Genomic DNA, 22,109 nt, shown 5'->3' with positions numbered 1-22,109 from the left:
GTAGCACCTTTTCCTACCGACAACATTTACTGAAAAGCAGCAGCTTTTGTGAGCTGCAGCTTCTGCCTTTTAATACAATTTGTTAGTTGGAAAAGGTGCTGCCAGACTCCTGGTTTTTTGCTAGCACAACTTACCTCCTACAAAGCTGAGGATCTGAAGCATTTTTCTCTATCACTACTCCTACAAAGACATGACTAGTTTATTTCAGAATTTAGGCTGTGGTTGGGAAGACCCTAAAGGGACGCGGTGGCGCTGCGGGTTAAACCGCTGAGCTTGCCGATCGGAAGGTTGGCGGTTCGAATCCGCGTGACGGGGTGAGCGCCCGTGGCTAGTCCCAGCTCCTGCCAACCTAGCAGTTCAAAAACATGCCAATGTGAGTCGATGAATAGGTACCGCTTCGGCGGGCAGGTAACGGCGTTCCGTGTAGTCATGCTGGCCACATGACCATGGAGGAAGTGTCTACAGACAAACGCCGGCTCTTCAGCTTTGAAACGGAGATGAGCACCGCCCCCTAGAGTCGGACACGACTGGACTTAATGTCAAGGGAACATTACCTTTACCTTTTACTGGGAAGACTGGCCACTTGTGTGCCCATAAATTTAAATGGCATGTAATGCTAAAAGCGCTGGATGATAAGGATTTTTTTTAATAAGAACTTTATGCAATTTCAATATATATAGTTGAAATTTATAGTCTCTTCTTTGTTCATTAGCTATCTTTTTTTGATTCTCTGTATTTGGATGGTAAGGCAGGATTGAAGAACAGTGAAACAGAAAATAGAATCACAGTCAGACCTCCAATTAGCCACTCCCATTTTTAATAAGATAGCTGGAAATCCATTCTCACTCGTGAGCCTCACATTTCAAATTAAGACCAAGATATAGATCAAAATTTTTTAAAAAATCAAATAATGTTTTGTTGAGAATGGACTTGAACATCTTTCCAGTATTGAATCAGCAGGTAATTGAGTGCCTTGAACTAGAGTCTTAGCTAACATCTAAACAGTGCAGGGCAAATCTTGAGCAAAACTCCCCTGGCTGTTGGTTAAATTCTGTGCCAAATCCTGACTCAAAAGCAGCATCAAAAGGGGTAATAAAATTAAATGAGCACAATTGGTCAAACAAATCTGTACTAATATAAAGCGATAAACCTATCAAGACTCTTTTCCCCAATTTCTTCAGACTTTATCACCAATAAGGAAAGGACAATGTGGCACTAAGAAATCCATTCTAGACCACAACTTTTTTTAAAAGATAGAAAAAATTAATGGAGCAAAACTGGCACTTAACAACAAGGTTCAGTAACCTTCAATGGATATTGGTGTTAATCACTGAAGTATATTGTAATTTTGTGTTGCTGCTGCTGCTGCTGCTGCTGGAATCTATCTTCACAATTTGGTGCCGAGTTTGTTGAAAGAAAATGACAACACCAACCTTCTTTGTAAGGACTCAAAGTGTTCCATAATTGCTGTAGGACTGAATAGTTATTTATCAATCAAACTCTGCACAAAGACGTATATTTAAAATGATTTACATGTAAGACCATGCTTCTGGTTGCCCATGACTTTTCCAGAGTTAACAGCACTTTCTTCATTTTTGTTTTGACATAGAAAAAAATATACCTATTTATAATGCAAACATCTGGAAGTCAAGGGAACTTTTATCATAGTTAAAATGGCATGCAGCATTTTGAACCTAACACTTTGGCTTCATTATCTCTGATACTTCTGGACTGTTTCAGATCAGAAAGCAGAAGCTGGCACAGCATCCATCATAGTCTTACTGTTCCCTGGAAGTCTCCCATCCATGCACTAAACCAGGCCTGGTCCTGCTTAGTTTCCAGGCTCTTATGAATCTAGCTAACTCTTACCATCTGCCGAGACTCAATACTTATAACTAGGTTACAAAGGGCAGCAAGAAGCTCTTTTGACTGCAATCTTGGATATAATTAAAAAGAAATAAATTACAGTAGTTGAAACTTCCAAGTGTGTAATTATTATTAGGCTCTACTTGTGGCTAGGGTACCAGTTCTAACAGGTCAAGAACTTAGATTCCTTTCATATTCCAGCCTCAAGAATGTTCTACAACAGTGTTTCTCAATCTCAGCAACTTTAAGACCCGTGGACTTCAACTCCCAGAATCCCCCAGCTGACATATGTCCTAACCCTAACCCATCTTGCCTGGGTAATTCTGGGAGTTGAAGTCCACGGGTCTTAAAGTCGCTGAGATTGAGAAACACTGCTCTACAAGATCTCTCCAATGACTGCAAACTCTGCCTCGTGCAAGCCTTTCTCCCTGATCTTTGCCTTAATTCTACTTCAGTTTTTCTAGTCCCCCAGCAAAACTGGCCATTGTAGTACTTCTGATTTTGCCTCCGGCCTTTATACACTATCGACATCCAGACTGGAGAGCAGTTACAGCTTTATGCTGAACTGCCTTTAAAAACGTGGCGCGTTGAGCGCTCTGCCCTTCGGAGAAGACTATCCAGGACGCTCCATCGCGCTGGGCTCAGTGGGGCGGTTCCAGCTAACAGATCTTGGCTGCAAAGCTCCAGGTGGCCAAGAGGGGGCAGCAAAGTCGTCGAGTCGGCTGTAACTTTCCTGGCAGGTAGCGGCGGTCCAGGTGTGGACGGGAGACAAGAAGGCCTCCACCTCCTGCCAGGGAGAGCCTCCCAGCTTCGCCTCTGCGAGAAACCAAATGCTGGACTAACATGAGCCTCCTTCGCCGCAACCAGCCGCTCTATTTCCTGCCCCATTCCCAGCCCTTAAGCGGCTTAAGGCCATCTGACTTCAGGAACCGCCTCTGCTCAAACGAGCATGCCTCGACGTTAACGAGCGAGGGATTTTTTTGTCTGCAGCGGCCCGCTCGGCCGCCGCTCAGCAAGCCTGCAGATAACTCTCGCCACGCGGGCGTGGCGCGAAGTTCCTTTCAGTGGTTGTGCTTTTCTGTCTCTGCACGGATTTTCCCCGGGTCAGGGTCTCTGAAAGCGCGGGGGGCCGGTGGCGTGGCATTAGCCTGCGCGGCTTTGATTCGTTTCCGTGTCAACTGGCTGAATTGCTTGGTCCGATCAGTCGCCTTGGAGCCTTCCCAACCATTACAGAAAGGAAGCGCTCCGTCGTTCCACTCGCAACCGGACGAAGGTGCTGCTGCTGCTCCTGCCTGTTATTGATTTCTCTTGGGGGCTGCAAGCAGAGGCGAGCGCAGCGCGGCCGGATCCGAAGTTTGCCCTCCGCTCCCGAGCCTGCAACAGCTCGGGGGCCCTCCCGCCGCCGCCGCCGCCGCCCTCACCTTCGGCGCGCCCCTCCCGCCGGCTGGCCGGTCCGGCAGCTATGGCGCCGACGCCCGCTTCCCCCGCGAGCCCAGCTGGGCGCGAGGCTCCTCCCCGGCCTGGGCAGCTGCCTGGCTTGCTCCCGGCGCCCATATAAGGCGCCTGGGCGGGAGGGCGCGGCCCTTCTTTGCCCGGGTTCCGCGCCGCGGCCCGAGCGCTCGTTGCTCCGGCCGCCGCTGCAGCTGCCGCCGTTCCTGCCGCCGCCCGGTCATGGCCTGGCTGGGGGTAGAGGGCGAGGACGCCGGCCCTCTGGCCGGACTGTGGCAGGCCTTACTGGCGGCGTTGGCAGTCGCCCTCATGACCTGGCTGTGGTACGGGGGTGGCGACGGCCCGCAGGAGGTGGCCGAGGAACCCAAGGGGGAGACGCGCGGAGCCGAAGGTACCGCCCGCACGCCTGCCTGCTTGCCCGCCTTCCCAAGCGGGATTCCGGGCTTCTTCGCCCCTTCCCCGCCCGCTGGAGAGTCCCTAGGGCAGCCCTTCCCTTCCTGCCACCACCGCGCTCTGGGGTCAGCGCCCCAAGTAGCGCAGCCCCGCCGGGCGAAGGGTCCTCCGCCTGCGTCGCTTGCTGCCTTTTTCCTGCCGCCGCCTCGCTCCGCACAGTCGTGGACCACAATTTGACCCCCCCCCCGCGAAAATATCGTGCGGGTTTCGGGTGGTGCGGTCGCCCTCCCTTTTGCTTTGGACAAGCGGCTCCGCACGCAGCCCGCTCAGCCGGGAGCCTGCTAGAAATATTCGCGCTAAGCTTGGGAAGGGGACACGGTGGGGGTTAGCGTGTGATGCAGACTCAGCCTGTTTAGTCGGAGGTGCAAAATATGATTAAGGTCGGGAAAAATGGAAGTGGTTAATTCGGGCCTCAGGGCGTTGTGAGAACAAAACACGGAACATTTTAAACATCAATATTGCTGGGGCAGGATGGAGCCCAGGGTCGGTGCTGCCGACAACATCTCTGTCGGTAATAAAATCGATGCAGCTTCTATAGCAGTGTTTTTTCAACCTTGGCCACTTGAAGCTGTGTGGCCTTCAGTGCCCAGAATTCCCCAGCCAGCTTGCTGGCTGGGGAATTCTGGGCACTGAAGGCCAGCTGGCTGGGGAATTCTGGGCACTGAAGGCCACACAGCTTCAAGTGGCCAAGGCTGAGAAACACTGTTCTGTGGTATAAACACAGAGGGCAGAATGACTTCTGGGAACTAACTTCTTCAATATCTTTCATAATAGTTGCTGATATAATGTAATAAGGGGGGTGTCCTTAATCGCTTTGGGTCTTTATCCAAAAGCATGTTCGTGCATCTAGCTCTTGCACTGGCCCGTTTGTGCGTGTGGTAGAGAAGTACACAACCAGACCTCCTCTTGTGCAAGATTGCACGCTCCTATTTCTCCTTGGAGGGGAGCACCCACCTCTCTCCCTTCAAAATAGTTCACTTTCCTTCTAGAGTTCCTTTTGGGATGGGCCACCCAAACCCATCAGTTGTTTGCTGATTATAATGCAGACACGCTTGTGGGAACATTCACATTTCCTTAGATTAAGCTGCAGCCGGCATTTTGTAGGGACGGCTTGGGAAAGAGATGAGAGAAGACGACATTTGTACACCAGCTTTTAGAGCTTCAGGACGTTATCTCCCTCCAGGCTTGCTCTTGGTAATAATAGAAGGGGAAGACTGAATGGGTGGACTGGGCCTGAAAGCTAGAATGCCTTCAGCTAGCCTGTTCAGTGGTGCTTTGGCACAGCTCCTGTAACTATAGAAGGGCAAGTATGCGAAGTATCCTCGTGGTCTGTGTGACCTTTGTGTGGATCACGGTGCACAGCATGCTCATCAATTCTACAGGCCCCACAGGAATCCTCAGCATTTGGGCCTGTGTTTGCCTGATGGATGGACAGGCAACGAGAGCTGAGCTTCATCTATTTTTAGCTTCCATATGCTAGTGCCCTGCTAGCCGCTATGCTTATTCATGGCAGAGCAGAATGAGAGCCTTGTTCTAAAAGTTAACAGGGCCCAAGTCAATCCGATGCAAGCGTGGTGGGGGGAAACGTTGATTACAAATTTAAAAATAAATTGATGCAAGAAAAAAGCCCCAAACAGGAAAAAGGCAATAAATGCTGATAAATAACTGTTCAGTAAAGATACTAATTGCCTGCCTAATTTGATTGCTTGTATTTTTGCTGTGGCTAATCTTGCAATTTGGAACAGCTTGGTGAAAGGGGAAAAGGGTGGGATTTAATTAAACAATGGTCAACAATCTCTCTTTGGCATTTCAGCTATCATGAAGCCTTAACTTCACAATAGACTCCCATTTGCCAGCTGGCTTGGAGTACAGTCTGGCATCTGACTGTGGCAGGAAGAGGCTGAAAGGGTGTGGAACGATAGCAGCCCTTTGCAAGGGCTGATGGTATTTGCTAGACTATTTTTGCAGTGTTCCTCCTGTGTGTTTGTCTAGTGTTCATCTTACAATTTCAGTCAGACCTGGGAAATAGCTGTGAAGTTGCTGTTGCTTGCTCACCAATGTGCAGTCAAGAGACATTTCACCTGGAAACAATTCCCAAGCACTTTCATTCAGGCTTATAATTCAAGCTTTTTTATTATTTACACTTGCACTTACACTGCATTCTACAGATACAAATAAACTTGCATGAGCAGCCCTTTAGTCAAAAGGTGTTAAATGTAGGGTAGGGGAACTTGGTGAGGATTTTGCTGATAGACATGGAATTCTTGTGGATACCAGTTGCCACTGAGCACAAACATCACATTTGTATTGAAGAGTTAACTTTCGGGAGAAAAAGTACTGTTTGTGTGGGATTAAATCTTCAGAACATTTTCCTTGCTTTAAAGTTTGTGGTGTGGTGCACAAATTACAACACGGACAAGGAACTTGGAACTGAGTTCTTCATGGCTAACGGAATATCCTTTCTGTTTAGAACCATTTCAGAGAACCAGTGAATGCATCCTTTCGGAAACAAAACCAAGGGATGTGTCCAGCCCCCAGGAGCCAACAGAGAACCAGTTAACGCCCCCAGGAGAACACCATACCCCTGATGTTCTCATAGAGCCTCCTGAAATAGAACCAGTGGTCCAAGAGCCTGTAATCCCATTAATGAACTATTCAGGATATCTAAGGAGCGAAGCATCCGGTCACCCGAACACAGCCTCTGAACCATCCCAAAGGCATGAAATTGAAGTGCATGGTGGGAGGACTTCAGCCGAAGCAGACAACTCTGGTGACAAGCCTGAGGAGAAACTCAAGGAAGACCTGTGTCCAGACACTGTGGATCACCAGGATCCTGAGGCCACCAGGAACGCTAGTGCAGGTGACATTGGCAACAAGGACTTGGAGCAAGTTAAGAGAATTGTGGCAGTGCCTCCCATGCCTCAGACTGTCCATGTGGTCTTCCGCGTCCACTACATTACTCATTTGGAAGCCCAGCTGATCGCCATCACTGGTGACCATGAGTGTCTAGGCCAGTGGCACCATTATGTACCCCTCAGGTGTGACAAAGATGGCTTCTGGTCAGACTCTGTGGTCCTACCGTTTGATACCAGAGTTGAGTGGAAGTTCATATTAGTGGAGAATGGCAAGGTGGTGCGATGGGAAGAGTGCGCCAACCGGTCGCTAATAACTGAACATGAAGATCAGGTGGCTCATAAGTGGTGGGGGTATCATTGAACAGGGTCTCCAGTTTTATTCCATTCATTCACAGGAGTTTACTGCTCTGTCTCTTATCTACCTATCTTAGTGCAACTCTTCGCTGCATGGTTTGCTAGAACAGCCTCATAGTCTGTCTTCTGCTAGCCTAGGCTTTAAGATAGGGAAAACGCTCCTCAAATGAAATCAGACCAAAATCTCCCTAACAGCAGGCAAGTTAGGCTCTCTAGTGGGCAGTGTTTCAAAATAAAAAAATTTCAATTCTCAGTTTGACTTTGTATTACGTGAAGAGACAGATGTATGAATCATGGATGCTGGACTCAGCAAAGAGGTAGTTCAACTACTCTGTAACTGTATTAATACATCCTTAGTTTATTATGACTGCATCAGAAAGCAATAAAGATGGACTTTTACAATGGCTGGCCTTTATATTTTGAGTCCTAAAAAAGAGGCATTCTTGATTTTGCTGCATTTAATCTGGAAGCCCCTCCCTTTGGGCACTGCTGGACGGCACAAATACCTGCAACTCACTTGTGCTTGGAAAGCTGGTCTTTGCCAGTTCTGTCCTGTGCACAGCACAGTCTTAGGCATGGTACTAACTCATTAAAATGGAGCATGTATGAAAAAGGCAGGAGATTAAGCTCCCACTCTCAAAATGGCACTATTATCCCTGGGTTCAAACAGGGAGCCTCATGGTGGCTCCTTGTATGATTTAAATCCCAACACTGTTAGGGAACTAAATTTCAGAGGCAAGTTGAGTCTAAATGCACAGTACTATTTAATTCATGTGAGGAATGTGCTTAAGACACGAGTTAATTAACGACAGTTATATGCAAATTCTCCACTGAAATTCACAAGAAGCTTACATTATTGCCTTGCGTGGGAGAAAACAATTTTCACTTGGTATCTGCTATATGTGCTGAAAAGTTGTGTTAGAAGGAGAACCTAGTGGCTTCTTTTCGATCAGGGGTGGTTGTCGGGTAGTTAAGACAAGATGGAGCTGCCATATGCCTCTTTAAGAAGGAAGAAAAACATTTTAAATTTGAAGCTTTTTGAATGAAAATTGCACGGTTCAAGCTCGAAACGGGTGCTCTGGCCATACCAAAAGTGTTTGAAGTGAAAGATCGCCCTGTTTCAAGTTTGGAAACCTATAATAGCACAGAACTGAAACATTTGAAATAAGGTTGGAACACTCTGTTGCAACCGAAATATTTGAAATTTGTTGCACAGCCATTAAACAAGAAAGTCTGAAGAGCGCTTGAATTATTAGGGGCTACAGGAATTTGTATGCACACTGTAAAGTAGCTCTTTTGAAAAATGAGTACAGGCTATGTTATCTTTTCAACATTTATATAGATATGTCAGCTGATACTTGTTTTTATTTTGAACAGACTTTTTCCCCCCTAAAATTTCAGATTTCTGTGTTAGATTTCAAAATCTCTGCTCCCTTTCTTTAGCTCTAAGTTATTCAACAATTCTAAAGGGCACTTCCTACACTTGTTTCCAATATGAGGGAACAGCACTGCAGCCTGCAACGTAGGCTAAGCTGGACTTTTTCAAGAGCAGATTACTTGTATGTTCTAAAACAAAGTCATTTTCACAGAGTATTTTCTTGTAAAGCTGTTGTGAAGTGAGAAGGAAAGACAAAAACACAGATTTTAAAATTAAATCAACGTATTAATATTACCTTTCATGATTAGGTTGTGAGTTCCTGGTTTCCGTACTGAAAAGATTAGAATGACAATTAGGCTAAATAAACCTCAAACAAAGTTAAACTCTGTATGTTTAAATATAAATACTAAGTTTACTAAAAATAACTTGGTTAATGAAATTATCTGTGTAAGTATGTTACCTTACAGTTAATAATTATAATGAATCAGTGTCCTCTCCCAGATACACTGAATTGAAGGAAGCTTTTTTCCTTTGTAAGTAAAAAAGCTAAATTTGTCCTGAATATATTGACTTGCACTTTGGAAGCAAACCAAGATGCTATTCATGTGCTTAGTAGTTGTGCGATCTTCATACTTGTTATTTGAACTGGCACAGATGAGAAATGTTTGCGTGACAGTGCTTTCTCCACCACCCCCACTGGCATCCAAATGTGGATTGAAATCCCTTCCCTGAAATTGCTGTTTTAAAAAAATATATACAATTGCCAAACTCTAAATCAGTCCTTACTTAAAATTCCTGATCAGCCATTTTAAGCAGTAGACCAAATCCAGTTTGGCAATTATTAACACTGTATAATTCCTGCTTTCTCTGAGTTGTGACTTGGCTTTTCTTAATCTTGTCTCGGATTTGTTGCCTCTCTGCATTCTGTACAGAATCATATTACAATTTTATGTCCAATAATCATAGAGTCATAGAACACGATATCACTTGTAACTGTTTTAATATGTTAATAGATCTTTATTACCAGAGGAGCTGAATCTTATTAGTCTCTTAAAATATAAAACAATAGAAAGGAGAGAATTGAAAAATAATTCTGTATGTCCTATTTATATTTTCTTTATTTAATTTTTATCCTGCCTTTATTATTTTTATAAATAACTCAAGGTGGCGAACATACCTAATACTCCTTCCTCCTCCTATTTTCCCCACAAGAACAACCCTGTGAGATGAGTTGGGCTGATAGAGAGGGACTGGCCCAAGGTCACCTAGCCAGCTTTCATGCCTAAGGTGGGACTAGAACTCACAGACTCCTGGTTTCTAGCTCAGCACCTTAACCACTGTTAAAGAACTGTTGATACATAGCTGATGAAGAGTTACAGCTGCCACAAGCAAGGTTTAAGGAAAAACACATCTTTAAAATCTGAAGGAAATAGGACATTTGAAGGAAGCGACAAAAGACCCCCTCCTCAAAAAGACTTTCCTTGACCTTGGACAATCATCAGGCTGTATCCAATCTTCCCTTTCTAGGGAAGATGGTTGAGAAGGTCAACAGGCTACGGTTGCAGAGAGTCCTGGATTATCTGGACCTTTTGCAGGCCAGGTTCAGGACTGGATATGGGATTAAGACTGCACTGATCACTTTTGCCAATGACCTCTGGCAGGACCAAGACAGGGGGAGTGAAACTTTCCTGGTTCTACTGGACCTTTCAGCTGCTTTCAATACCATTGATCATGACCTCCTTCTGGATTGTTTGCTAGCTTTGGGAGTGGAGGGTGATGTTCTGTAGTGGTTTTCCTCCTCTCTGAATGAGTGTCAACCAGTGGTCTTTTGTGTTCTGTGAATGGATTTCAGGGCATGTTGGACGATTGTCTGGAAGGATTAGCTGCATTATTTAGCTGATTCAGGTAGACCCAGTTACCCTTTGTGAGAGTAGCTCAGGGCCTGTTTCCTAGGAAATTCATCCTTGCATTGATGGGTTGGGAACTTACTCTCCACTCATGGAGCAGAATGTAGCAGGTACCAGCAGAACAGAACGCCAAGCCGTTTCAGAATGTTGTACACTCAAGCAGCACAACCCTTCCTTTACAGCCCATACAGCTCTTGGATGGTAGCTTTATGATGGCCTGGCCATCAAGTGAAAGAAAGACAAGAGTTATAGAGACCAGATTTCTCTTCACGTTGTGAGGAGTCCCATAAGGCAAGCTTATCTAAAATACTGCAGACAAATAAATCAGATTCTTTCCTTTGGGTGTGAAGAGTTGACTAGCGCCTTCCTATTTCCATGGAGTTAACCTCACTCTTTCCTGGGCTGAGGATAAGGTGCATGGAACACATCTAGGTACATGTAAAATTTATTTAGGACTGATGCAAGGCAATGGGCAAGCTTGTTGACCTTGAGGGAATCGAAGGAGCTCTAAAATTGTACCTATCCATTGTGAGAAAGATTGTGTGTGTGTGTGTGTGTGTGTGTGTGTCTAAACCAGTACGGACATGTCTTTGAAGGGAAAGCTTGAATGCAAATACAGATTATTACTAAATAACTTTCTGATCAGCTTTTCAGAGCTGCAATGCAATTCACAACGTAGTGTTCCGGGGTGTACGAGCAGACCATGAAACGCACCATGAGACCCTGTGAAGCAGGGCTGATCAACCAGGGGACAGCCAATAGAGGTCTTTTTGCTTATTAATAAAGTGCCAGGGATAACTAATCACTTTTTTCTCAGCAGTTGTGTTCCCAACAAAGTCTGTCTCAAAATGGGATAAGAAGAGTGCTTGAAAAGCATTAATACTTTTGTTAGCACAAGTACATTTACTGCTGCTGGATTCTTGTTCAACCAATGATTAATATAACGCAGGGAACCAGAGTGAGGTCAAGGATCTGCTCTAGTCTGAATGAGAACTGCCCTGCCACACGGTCATTCTTTAACTAGGCAGCTTGCCTTGTAGCAGGGAGGTGGCAGGATGAGTGTCTGCTCTCTCTTTCAGCAAGATGATTTCTCCGTTTTAAAGCAAATGAGCTCTTGTTGGGGGGGGTGCACCAAGTTACAGGATGTATCCTTTCTTTATATGGGATGATAAACATGGATAAAAGAAATCTGCAAGACAGAATCTAGGTTTTGCATGCAGAAGTCCTTTTCATGACAAAAATAGCACTGCTCTTGCTGTTAAACATCTGTCTGCAACATCGAAAGAATACTTAAATCTTTTAGAGAGATGTTACTGTCATATCCATGCTAGGAGAGCCTCTCCAATCTGGATGACCTATTTTCTGTATGACTCATCAGAAATTTAAATAGCACTGCTTATTCCAGTTTCATGGCTGAAACCGTGTGGAAGCTCACTAGGCAAATGGAGGAATGGGATGTCTTCTGAAACCGCAGCCATTTAATCCGATCTTATTTTGAACCTGCATCCAACCATTTTGCATGAGAACTGGAGCAAAGTAGGCCTTTTGCAACCTGTATGAGCCTTAGACTTTCGGTTTGGGTGGACAGTCAAGGCTTGGGCATGCAGTAGCTTGCTCTCAAACATTTGCAATTTGAACACTACTTTCATCTTACAAAGCGGTTAACCAATGCTTAGGATAAGAATTTTCCCATATTCTAAACGGGAATACTGAACATTTTAAGCACGCATATAGCACAGCAGAGAGAGAGGTCTGCAGGAGAGACATGCACATAATACACCAGGCATGCTAAACATTTTTGGATTTATTTTTAAACTACTGAAGACATTTAACACGCCAAGGTTTCATCACCGATGCTTGAATAAATGGCTTGACTTTCATTAGTCTGCTTTTGCACAACAAGCCACGCAAATGGGAAAAAAGTACTGGAGTGAAATTTTTCACTAGGTGACTGTAATTACTGCAAGGATACTAGGATGAACATTATTCTACTGACTTGGAACTGCATTAAAACTTGAGCCTGTGGCCTCCTCCTATCTGAAAACACAGGACACAGTGTTTACCTTAGGTGAGGTTTATCAAGGCACTGAGAGAGCTAACTAAGAGTTCAAAGTCTGAATAAGTACTGAGCGTACCTACATACATCAAGGAGGTGTTTCACAATAGAGAAAAAAACAGATGAAATGTAAAACCTTGATAGGTGAAGCAAGGAAGAATCTTCCCAATCAGATGATGGCAGACTCAGTCCTGTCATCTGCTAATTCTCCCCGCTGGCTGGGACTAATGCTTGAAATCCAGGGGCATTTGGTGCAGCATTAGTCCTTGAGCTCCTCTGTAATTCTGTGCTATTCCTGCAATAGCATAGAATCAAGTTGGAAGCAGAGCCAGATCATCAGATCCGGCTCCTTTCTTGAGACAGGCAATCTTCAAGTGACTGCTCAGCATCTTGGCAGCAAGGAAGAGCAGAACCAAGCCCCTGAATGTAAGAGCTGCATGAGTGATCATCTTCCCACTAGCAACTAGACATCCAATGATCACTGCCAAAATAGGAGTAATGTGGACATGCTTTATGTCACATTAGTGGCTGGTGATACTCTGAAGAAGCTTACGTTTAATATAAGGTACATATCTTTGGCCTTTAGCTAAAAGTTTCCCCATGCAAATTTCCCTCTCCAAAGTTTGAAAGGAAGAGAAAATCCTTTCTGCATCAAGGGAATGCCTACAGACTCTGGGGCAGCTACCAGAAGTAGCTTCTAGGCAAAATGGGTTGGCCCACCTGTTGCTGAACTCCAATTGTCATCAGATCTAGCTGGTGTGACCAATAGTGAGGGTTGTTGGGAACTGCAGTCCAACATCTTTGAAAGGGACACGTGTGGATTACCTCTGAGATACACCTGCTGGTAGCCACAAATACAGGACCAATGGTGTAGTCACATGGTTCTTTCTATGACAGTGGCTAAGGAGCTGCTGTGCCTATGTTCAAAAACAATGGGCATACCAAGGGTGGGAGCAGTTGTCTCCAGGTGTCGGCAGGGGGATGCCTTGTCTGAGGAGGCTATCTGGAGGGTCAGCTACAAGAGTTGGGTCACTGCTGCTGCATCGCTATCGGGTCAATGTAGAGAGAGAGAGTCGCACAGCAGCAAAGAAAAGAACAGAACTGTGCCTAGCATTGTCCCACTAACATTATCATGGTTGTATCTGACTCCTCAAAGGCAGTTTGTGGTGCTGTTTTGCCTTCCTGAATGACAACTCATGGTACGGCAAAGCTACAGGGATGAAACGACAACCCAGAGTTTCCATTCTTTACCATACATGGCATTCCACTAACCCGGATCATTGCACCTGCTTGAATTTGGCCACTGATCAGCTCCTGCCTTCCAGAGATGATACATCCGGGTCAGACTGGAAATTCCTAAAATAATAAAGGGCATGATAGCACTGGATGAATTCTCTCAGGACCTGCATCCGTTTTTGGGGCATCAGGTTTGTGTCAATGAGAAGCTCACAGTCTTTGCCTGCTTTTTCTCAATTAAAGGACAGATTACAAAACTATGTCAGCCTTTATTAGCAAGAACAGGAGGCTTATAACATTCCATTCAGTGAGGTGCAATCTCGATACTTCTTGAGTGATTAAAAACCATACCCATATTCATTTAGAGAGCTTCTTCTCTTTTTCCTTTGCTTGCTCTATTTTCTTTTCCTGACATCTGATCATTGTTGACATTGCTGGAAATAGCATGAAGGAAAGGGATGGTTGTTAACCCCACATAGGTCTGGAAGCAAAATGGCATCCCTCTCATGTCGTAGCTTCTGTAACAGGGTTCTCATGGTCATTTTCCCAAGTATGCTTTTAGCTCAGATGTGCTTTCATAGTGCACAAGCTGCCATCGTGACTTTGTTGGCAACACCCTGTGGACACCCCTGATCTTGTGTCTGGGCATTAGACCCAACCTCATCTAATGATCACCTGGATGGTATGATTTACCCTCACACCAGCATAGCTTTGTTGCCTTTCTTCCCTGAGCACAGAGTGGGGAAGACTAGTCAAGTAGTTCTCTGGCTCCTTGAAGTTCGAGCAAGGCACAGCCTACGAGGAACTTACAGCTCGAAACAATCAGGACAACGTGGGAAGAAGGAGGCATCCAGCAAGGGTTTGTTCTAAATGGTTTAATGCCCCCTCTGATCAGATGTGATGGATTTAAAGACAGATCTTCCACTACTAGCAAGCCCTTTGTTTCTGGTTGCAATTCAAGCTGCTGCTGTCCACCTTTAAAGTCCTGCCTGGTTTGGATCCTGGCTATCTCCAAGACCACCTGCTCCAAATAGAATATGGCCACCCAAGGTGTGCCAGTGGGGTGTGCTTGCTGAGGGGCCCCACTCCTCATGTGGGGCAATAGGAAAAGTCGTGGAGGCGAGCACCCTGCAGGATTTCCTCTCCTGGGGGACACTCTTCTACCAGATGTAAGAGTTATCTCCCTACTTTAATATTCAGGAAGCTTTAAAACATGGGTTTTTCAAGAAGCATTTGGGGACTCAAGCAGGAATGGGCATAGGTACCTGAGCGTGTGGCTGTTGTTGATACGTGGCACCATGCTTTTATGATTATAATACCAAAACTGTTGATTACATTTTGCCCATTGATACAGATAACGTATTGATTGCCGTGTGAAGTATTTGCATATTGCTGCTTGTAAGCTGCTTAATGTCAGATGGCAGAAGTGGCATAAAAGGACTTCTAATACATAAATTCCTGAAGCTGACTTTCGTCAGCTACAGGCAGAAGTCACAGTGGCCCTTCTCACCAGAGGACAGGAGCAGCAATTTTAAGAGGGGAGGTGAAGTTCTTTTGTACTATAAAAGCACCATGTATATTGATGGTGCTGCATTGATAGATAATCTGTCAAAAAAGGCCCACTTGGAGTCAGCCTTTCCTATGGCAGTTGTGTCTACTGAAATTTGCTTTCAATTTATCTTCTCTCCCAAAGCAGACAAACTTGTTTTAAGAGTTTGCAAGGCGATTTCCCGCTTCACACTCCTAAAATGACCTTATCATATCATAAATGTGCAAGGACAAAGCAAAATTCCCCTACCTTGGCTTTTCAATTGCATTGTCTCCATAAGGTTTTGCAGATTGTCCACCTTACTCTGTAATTTCCTGCAGGCACTTCCACTGGCTTCCCCAATCTGAATCGCTATGGACAAAATAGTCAGTCGTGTAAATTGTCAGAGATATACGTTGAAAGCACACTCATCCAGAGGCAGGACGGCCAGTGGCAAAGGCACTGGGTCAGCTTACAGCTCAGTTTATTATGAGCATCACATTAGCGCTGGTCAACAATGGATGCATTGATCTTCAGCATTACATTAACATTTACAAAGTGCTAGTTATTTCAGAGCCAGACTGCCCAGGCGTCTACCCACACAAACATCAGTCAACAGATTCAGAATGTGCATTGCTCTTTCCATGAAAAGATCTGTGGGGTGGGGGGAATATTCTACCACCCCTTTGAGGATTGAGGCTGCTTCATGTATCAGCTAAGACAGAAGGAAACTGCTTAAGGCAGTGTAATGCAATGTAAGATGTGATGTTTGCCTATGTCCATCTACCCTTCTTTTTATGTAGAGAGGATCTATGTCAGTGGGGCAACTGCAGCTCCCTTATCATGTGTACTTTGGCCCCAAGTCTGCATTGGTTGTTTCTACCGAATAACATCAGTGTATACACAACAACCATGTTTACAGGAAGGTACACAAAATATTTGAACCCGTGTGGAATGCTGGAAGGCCACTAAGGATCAGACTTGCCTGCAATAGGAGCTGACTGAAATCTTACCAATTTCTAGCCCCACCAGGACCAATTCCCTATCATTAAATCAGTAAATGTGGGACAACTTGGACTGTCCTTACCACAAAGAACTGTGAAATACTTGCCTGGGCCAATACATTCTGGAGGAGTGGCTATAGTCCTGTTTCTAAAATCTGTCTCTGTCATTAAAAAGAAAGAAGGTCTATTCTAACACCATCAGGGATCTGTTTAACTGAAGATCAAAGATCAGAAGATTCAAAAATCCAACAAAGAGCTGTTGTCAAGAGGCAGAATTACAAGAAGGAAATGAATGTGAAAAGCAGAGGAGGGTTTTTCTTCCCTTTCAGCCTTCATCCTAATTCCTACTCTTTAGTAACAGAATAAAGATACCCACTTATGTTTCAGGGATAATGGAGCCAAAATCCCTGAAATGTTTTGTTCATGCAGGGAAAAAAGATGACCAGGATTACCCATAAAGGCTACCTATCACTGGAGAAGAGGGATGAATTTGAGAATGAGTTCACACTTTATGGTATGACAAAATGTAGATTACTTAGTTTGACTTGTTGTGTTATACCAACCCAGACTATGCAATGTAAGGGGCTTTCTTTTCTCATTTCTGTGCATTGGGAAAGAAAACAATGTTATTTTTCAGCAATAAAGACTGATTCAGAAAGAGCTTTACCGGTCAACAGAAATGCAATGGGATGTTGGGAAAAAATACAAATATACTTACAAGAAGGGGTGCTGAAGGAAACACCTGTTGAGAAAATAAAAACACGCAATTAAGATCATGTTTCTGTTGACAGAAAAGAATGTTACTTCATTTCTGTTGACAGCATTACAAATTGTTATTTCATTTCTCTCTCTCTCTCTCTCTCTCTGAATTCCGAAGCATGGTGTAGGCCAGTCTTTCAAATTTGGCAACTTTAAGACGTGTGGCTTCAGCAAAAGATCGTTACCTTGTCGTGGTGCTGGAGCTTGAGCACCTCAATGATGCCATGAGCTAAACCGTGAAGGGCCACCCAAGACGGGAAGGTCATGACAGAGAGGTCAGACTAAATGCGATCCCTGGGGAAGGTAATGGCAACCCACCCCAGTATTCTTGCCATGAAAACTAAATGGATCAGTACAACCAGAGATATGTCGGTATACCATCAGACGATGAGACCCCCAGAATTCAGCTCCCAGAATTCCCCAGCCAGCATGATATAGACAAGTGCTTCTCAACTTTGGCAACTTGAAGACATGTGGACTTCAGCTCCCAGAATTCCCCAGCTAGCATGGTTGGCTGGGGAATTTGGGGAGTTGAAGTCCACATGACTTCAAGTTTCCAAGGTTGAGAAACACTGGTACAGACCAAGTCTTCACTTGTGAAAGCCATGAGGTCAAAGGTTACTCCAGAGGTAAGCAACATATGGCCCTCCAGTTCCTGGATGGCACTTCCCATCTTCCTTCACCAGCATGCCAGAGCTGGAGTTTAATCTCTGTGTTGTGCAGTAGCAAATATAGCTTCACCATGGAATGAGCACTTGAAATGATTTCAAAAGGGATCAGTACAAGAATCCAGATTGAGACAGAATCCAGATGGCTTTTTGCCTGGATATGTCTAGTGAAAGGGAACTAACTGCCGCGTTGGGTAGTTTTATTGCAGAACCACTCCCTTCCAATAACTTAAGGTTATCATTTCTCATCCTGCACTCTGAGATAGCAGAAAATATGTGAAACCTCTTCAGATACTTAAATAGTGCTGACATCTCCCTGTCAGCCTTTCCAGGTAGACCAGGTCTGGAAACAGACACTACATGAAGTACAGTAGAACTCTACTTTATTGAGCTAGGCTCCAATAGCATAATCTTGAAATCCAGACAGTGTTTCCCCTTCCCTCCCTTCTTACACCAAAGAGAGTCAAGATAGGGCAGTCTTGAGTTTCTTTCTCCCCCCTTCTGTTTTCCTGGGCTAAACTGATGTTTTCATAATGGCTGCCACCTATTTTCTTCCATCCATCTCCATACTCCTCTACACTCAGTCATCTCTTAAACATACTTAGTTCTCAAAAGATTAACTTTCCAGTCCCCTGATCATTTTTATTGCCCTTTTCTGCACCTACTCCATTTTCACTGAAATTTTGTTAAATTCTATCTGGCCATGGAGTTCTGAACTCATTTATATCTCGAAGTATTCCATTACTATGTCAAAAGCTGTATTATTTCAACAAAGGTTATACAAACAAAAAGCATATTGAGTCACGGTAACATGGAATTCTCAAACCATGAAGCACTGTGACCCTGAAACACTTAAAATTGGACTTCCCATCATCTTGATATTGCAAACCTAGGAATCTGTTCTGAATAACACAACTAACTAAAGTTCAAACCCTGGAGGAATGTAGTAGCTTGGGAATGCAAGACTAACTAAAACAGTCTTCCATATAAGGGATCCCCTTTCAGTTTTATTAACTCACTGGTGACATGATTCTTAGGGTTGCTTTGCTAGGAAGAGCTGGCTGTGTCCGCCTGAAGCAGAGGATGTTTTGATGATTACTTGACACTTACTTCGACCAGAAGTTGAAGTTGTAGCTTCTGGGGAGCTGTCCTTCTTTAGACTTGACCGCCGTTCCAAGGAGGGTGTAGGAGTTGCCTTAAGGTCATCCAATGGAGTAGTTAGCAAGGAATGCACAGGAGACCTATCTTTGTATCGCTCGTTTGAGGACGGTTTCTTTGAAGAGGTACGAGGAGTAGAGATCATTTGGGACACTAAATGTAGTAAAGACAGTGTATGTTAAAAGGGAGTGCTTAAAGGGACCAAAGTTTTTCCCCCCAAAGATTAGAATACAAAGAGTGTTTCTTACAAACTTGAATGCACTAAGCAATAGAGCAACCCATAGTTTAGAAAGTACATTGGCTTGAGTTCACAGAACATTCCAAATTCAACCCAAATGAAGCACCTTATGGGCTTGTGCGATATAGAATCCCAATTGCTGAATAAATTCATAGCAAGTAGTCAATGATCATGAGGATCATTTATGTTCTCCAATCACATGTGAGCGTTAGTTTCAAGGATCAAAGTTTTCCTGTCTAGATCTGCATTAATATTATTAAACATCTTAGATGTTCCCTTGTTTAATGCACAAGAAGAAGCTCACCCCTGGATGTAAAAGAGAAAGTTGTGTTTTGATCTTCATGATCCGCAGTACGTAATCTTAATGCATCCCTATGAATAAAACAAAAAAGAAAACAACGTTGCCACTCTATTATTCAATAGTCATGTACAACATCAGGAAGGTGGTCTTATGTTATTAAAAAGGAAAGAATTACTTTGGAACCCATCAGTTTCATGTGAGAAATCATGTATTTAATTTAAGTACTGAGGAGTACATTTCAGGAAGCACTGCATCTTTGCAGTGACATTGAAAATAAAATGTGCAGTCTTCATCCTGTTTCTGAAACAGACCCACGGTCCTAACAGTCAGAAATCACGCTGAGATGAGGAGTAGGTCTCTAGTGTTTATTGCTGCTACATAAAACAGAATCCTAACAAACTGAAGAAGTGTGGGAAAAACCCAGACATATAAACCCCAAAAGCTAAAGCGGGTCTGATCTGTGTCTCTTTGAATGGCTGCTTAATTCCTCAGTACTACACATGCGTTTTCCACCCTGGATCGAGGCCCCCTCCTGCTCGCCATCAGTACTCATGACACCCACCATATTCAACTGTCTGCTCCCAACTGAAGTTGGCCAACCAGATGTTTCTGAAAGTTCAGAAGGTGGGACTATTGGTTAAAATAACTGTTCTCTTCTATACATTTGTCTGCCTGTCTGATAAATGTATCTATAAGCAACATTTGCAAAGTTTGTGAATACTGAAATTCCATTTACTGGAATACAGGATGTAGCTATTGTTTGTGTCCACCATTAATTTATCAAACTATTTTTAACAAGCAGTTTTCAGCAGACTGAATTCCGTGAGTTAACTTTGGATAGGTAGGGTGTGGGGTTTGTTTGTTTATTTGTTTTGGACACCAGGCAAATGTCCATCAACTTTTCTGGGTGGAATAAAACACTTCTCTCTTTATTGATGATTATTAAACCACTCAGGATTCCCTCTGGCACTTGATTGTATTCTGTGCCTCTTTTCCACTTATAAAGGCTATTGATCAAGGAAAAGTCTTATATAAGCAAATACACCAGGGCATATGCTTCTTTCAGCCACATTCAGTTGAACCAGGATGAGCTGCAGAGATGCTACACAAAAGATGCCTCAAGTTCTTAAGTCTGGAGAAGGAATCAGAGGGTGAGGAGAAGAGACCAAAAGACTATATAATCCAACATGTTTCTATGTCTTTCTAGAACTACTGTGGAATATTTGTGCTTTTAACTGCTCTCAGATAGCTAACCGCCCAGAGTCCCTCCTTTGGGGGGGAGATGGGCGGTAATAAGATTTGATAAATACAAAAATAAATAACTGTGCGATACAAATTCTATGTAATCCCAGGAGCTTTAGCTGTAGGGTTTGTGTAGGCAAGGAGAGTTGTAGAAAGTTTCTGGAAAACTCATTTGGGCTTCCTCAGGTCTGAAAGATCCAGCACAAGCTACAGCTAAGAGAATAAATATACTGTATAATGCTGAACTGAAGCAGAAGAGAAGGCTGCTTCTGTCTCTGTTGAAAAACAATGAAATGATCTTTTCTATTTGAAATATTTGTCCCTTTGAAAACTGAAGATCTTCAGCAGAATCCAGGTATGTACTTTGGTACGCAGACTTGCTTCTGTCAGTGGAACAGGCAATGGTTTCTCCTCCCTTCTGAAGTCCACACAAATGCTCGACATCTGTGGTGCAAGGTTGGGGGACCCTCTGAAAAAGATCTGGAAAGGGGAAGAGCTGGACGTTCCATTCTGCAGACGACAATTTTAGAATTCTACCCTTTGTAACATGTGATGAATTTGCCATGTTGGAGGACGAAGCCAACGGCATCACTTCTCACCTGCTAAATGTGTCTTGCCCCACGGCCGTCTCTGAAGGCAAATCTCTGACTGCAGCCTCCCTGTATTGAAAGACAGAACTCTGTGACAGCTATCAAAGAATGTTGATTATTGATGAAATAAATTTGTGATAATGATGATGAGCTATCAAAGAACCTCCTCTGGGAAAAATGGGGATGGCCACGGAATCCCCGGAGCAATCCAATCCCTTTGGTTTAAAATACAAACCAAACCAAGCCACTTTCTGAGAGGACATTGTTTATGATCATCTTCAACCAGGACAGCTTTCCTTCCCTAAACTGTTTCTTTAACTAGTGGGGACCCAGAAGCCAAAAGCGCTGCACAAGGAGACATGGCTTCCAACCCATCAGCCAGTAATTGAAAAAAAGGATTTCTGAATTTTCCATGTTATAAGAGGATAGAGTTGCTAGAGCATTTTAGGGTTTTTTTGTTTTTGTTTTTTGTTTGCCTGGGGAATGATGCTTCCCTAAAAGGAAACATTTTCTGGGACAAGCACATATATCCCTGGAGCAAGCTTTCCTTTCACTGTGGGAGAGGTCCTACCATGTTGGAAACAGTGTAAGATATATCTGTAACTGTAACTGTAACTTTAATGTGGGACAAGTGAAGGCTAAAGAGTATTCTTTTTAGTTGTCTCTGTAACAGCATTTTGGATAGGCCGTTACCGCTCAGGGATGCTTGGTACACCATAAGAGTACATAAAAAACATGCAGTGCTAGAAATGCAAAACAAAACGAAACCACATTCATCCATCTGGCTCAATCAGAATATTTTGACTTCAAGGGAATTTCAGAGCCTCACCTGCAGGGGTCATGTGATCTTCTGCCAAGGCTTTCTCTGCTAGGAAAGTCTCTGAATGGGGGTAAAAATGCAAAAACCACATAATACATAATATTATTTACATAGTTTGGGTAGTTATAAGTCTCCTATACAAACTGTGTTCCTGACTGGGAACAGGGACATAGCTGGCTGGCTTCATTGCAGCATAATGTACCAGTCTGTAAGTTAGCCAAAAAGGGGGCCAGCATAAACGGTGCTG

General features: G+C 44.0%; 2 protein-coding genes across 2 annotated transcripts in view; one reads left to right on the top strand and one right to left on the bottom strand.

The window, feature by feature from the left end:
• The first annotated feature begins 3,452 nt into the window (after positions 1-3,452).
• LOC134502434 (starch-binding domain-containing protein 1-like) lies at positions 3,453-7,049 on the top strand. Its single transcript, XM_063310777.1, has 2 exons — positions 3,453-3,706; positions 6,239-7,049. The coding sequence occupies exons 1-2, from the start codon at positions 3,538-3,540 to the stop codon at positions 6,982-6,984; spliced, it is 915 nt and encodes a 304-aa protein (XP_063166847.1). The 5' UTR covers positions 3,453-3,537; the 3' UTR covers positions 6,985-7,049.
• Positions 7,050-13,829: 6,780 nt separating this feature from the next.
• LOC134502435 (coiled-coil domain-containing protein 158-like) overlaps positions 13,830-22,109 on the bottom strand; it is a 36,548-nt gene continuing 28,268 nt past the window's right edge. Inside the window, exons 17-23 of the mRNA XM_063310778.1 lie at positions 21,872-21,922; positions 21,052-21,111; positions 19,214-19,281; positions 18,624-18,824; positions 16,805-16,828; positions 15,353-15,454; positions 13,830-13,988 (exon numbers count right to left, since the gene is read on the bottom strand). Of these exons, the coding sequence (XP_063166848.1) occupies positions 13,912-13,988; positions 15,353-15,454; positions 16,805-16,828; positions 18,624-18,824; positions 19,214-19,281; positions 21,052-21,111; positions 21,872-21,922 (583 nt within the window). The 3' untranslated portion in view covers positions 13,830-13,911. The remainder of the gene's footprint in view (positions 13,989-15,352; positions 15,455-16,804; positions 16,829-18,623; positions 18,825-19,213; positions 19,282-21,051; positions 21,112-21,871; positions 21,923-22,109) is intronic.

This window comes from Candoia aspera, chromosome 8 (genome assembly GCF_035149785.1).
Source record: "Candoia aspera isolate rCanAsp1 chromosome 8, rCanAsp1.hap2, whole genome shotgun sequence".
NCBI classification, from domain to species: Eukaryota; Metazoa; Chordata; class Lepidosauria; order Squamata; family Boidae; genus Candoia; species Candoia aspera.
Note: the sequence above shows the minus strand (reverse complement) of the source record. Positions and strands in the feature narration are given on the sequence as shown.

Bases quoted from the DNA above. Each gene is read 5' to 3' on its own strand.
- LOC134502434 (XM_063310777.1), top strand. From the start codon at position 3,538: ATGGCCTGGCTGGGGGTAGAGGGCGAGGACGCCGGCCCTCTGGCCGGA. The intron at 3,707-6,238 runs GTACCGCCCGCA...CTTTCTGTTTAG, and splicing joins GGAGACGCGCGGAGCCGAAG to AACCATTTCAGAGAACCAGT.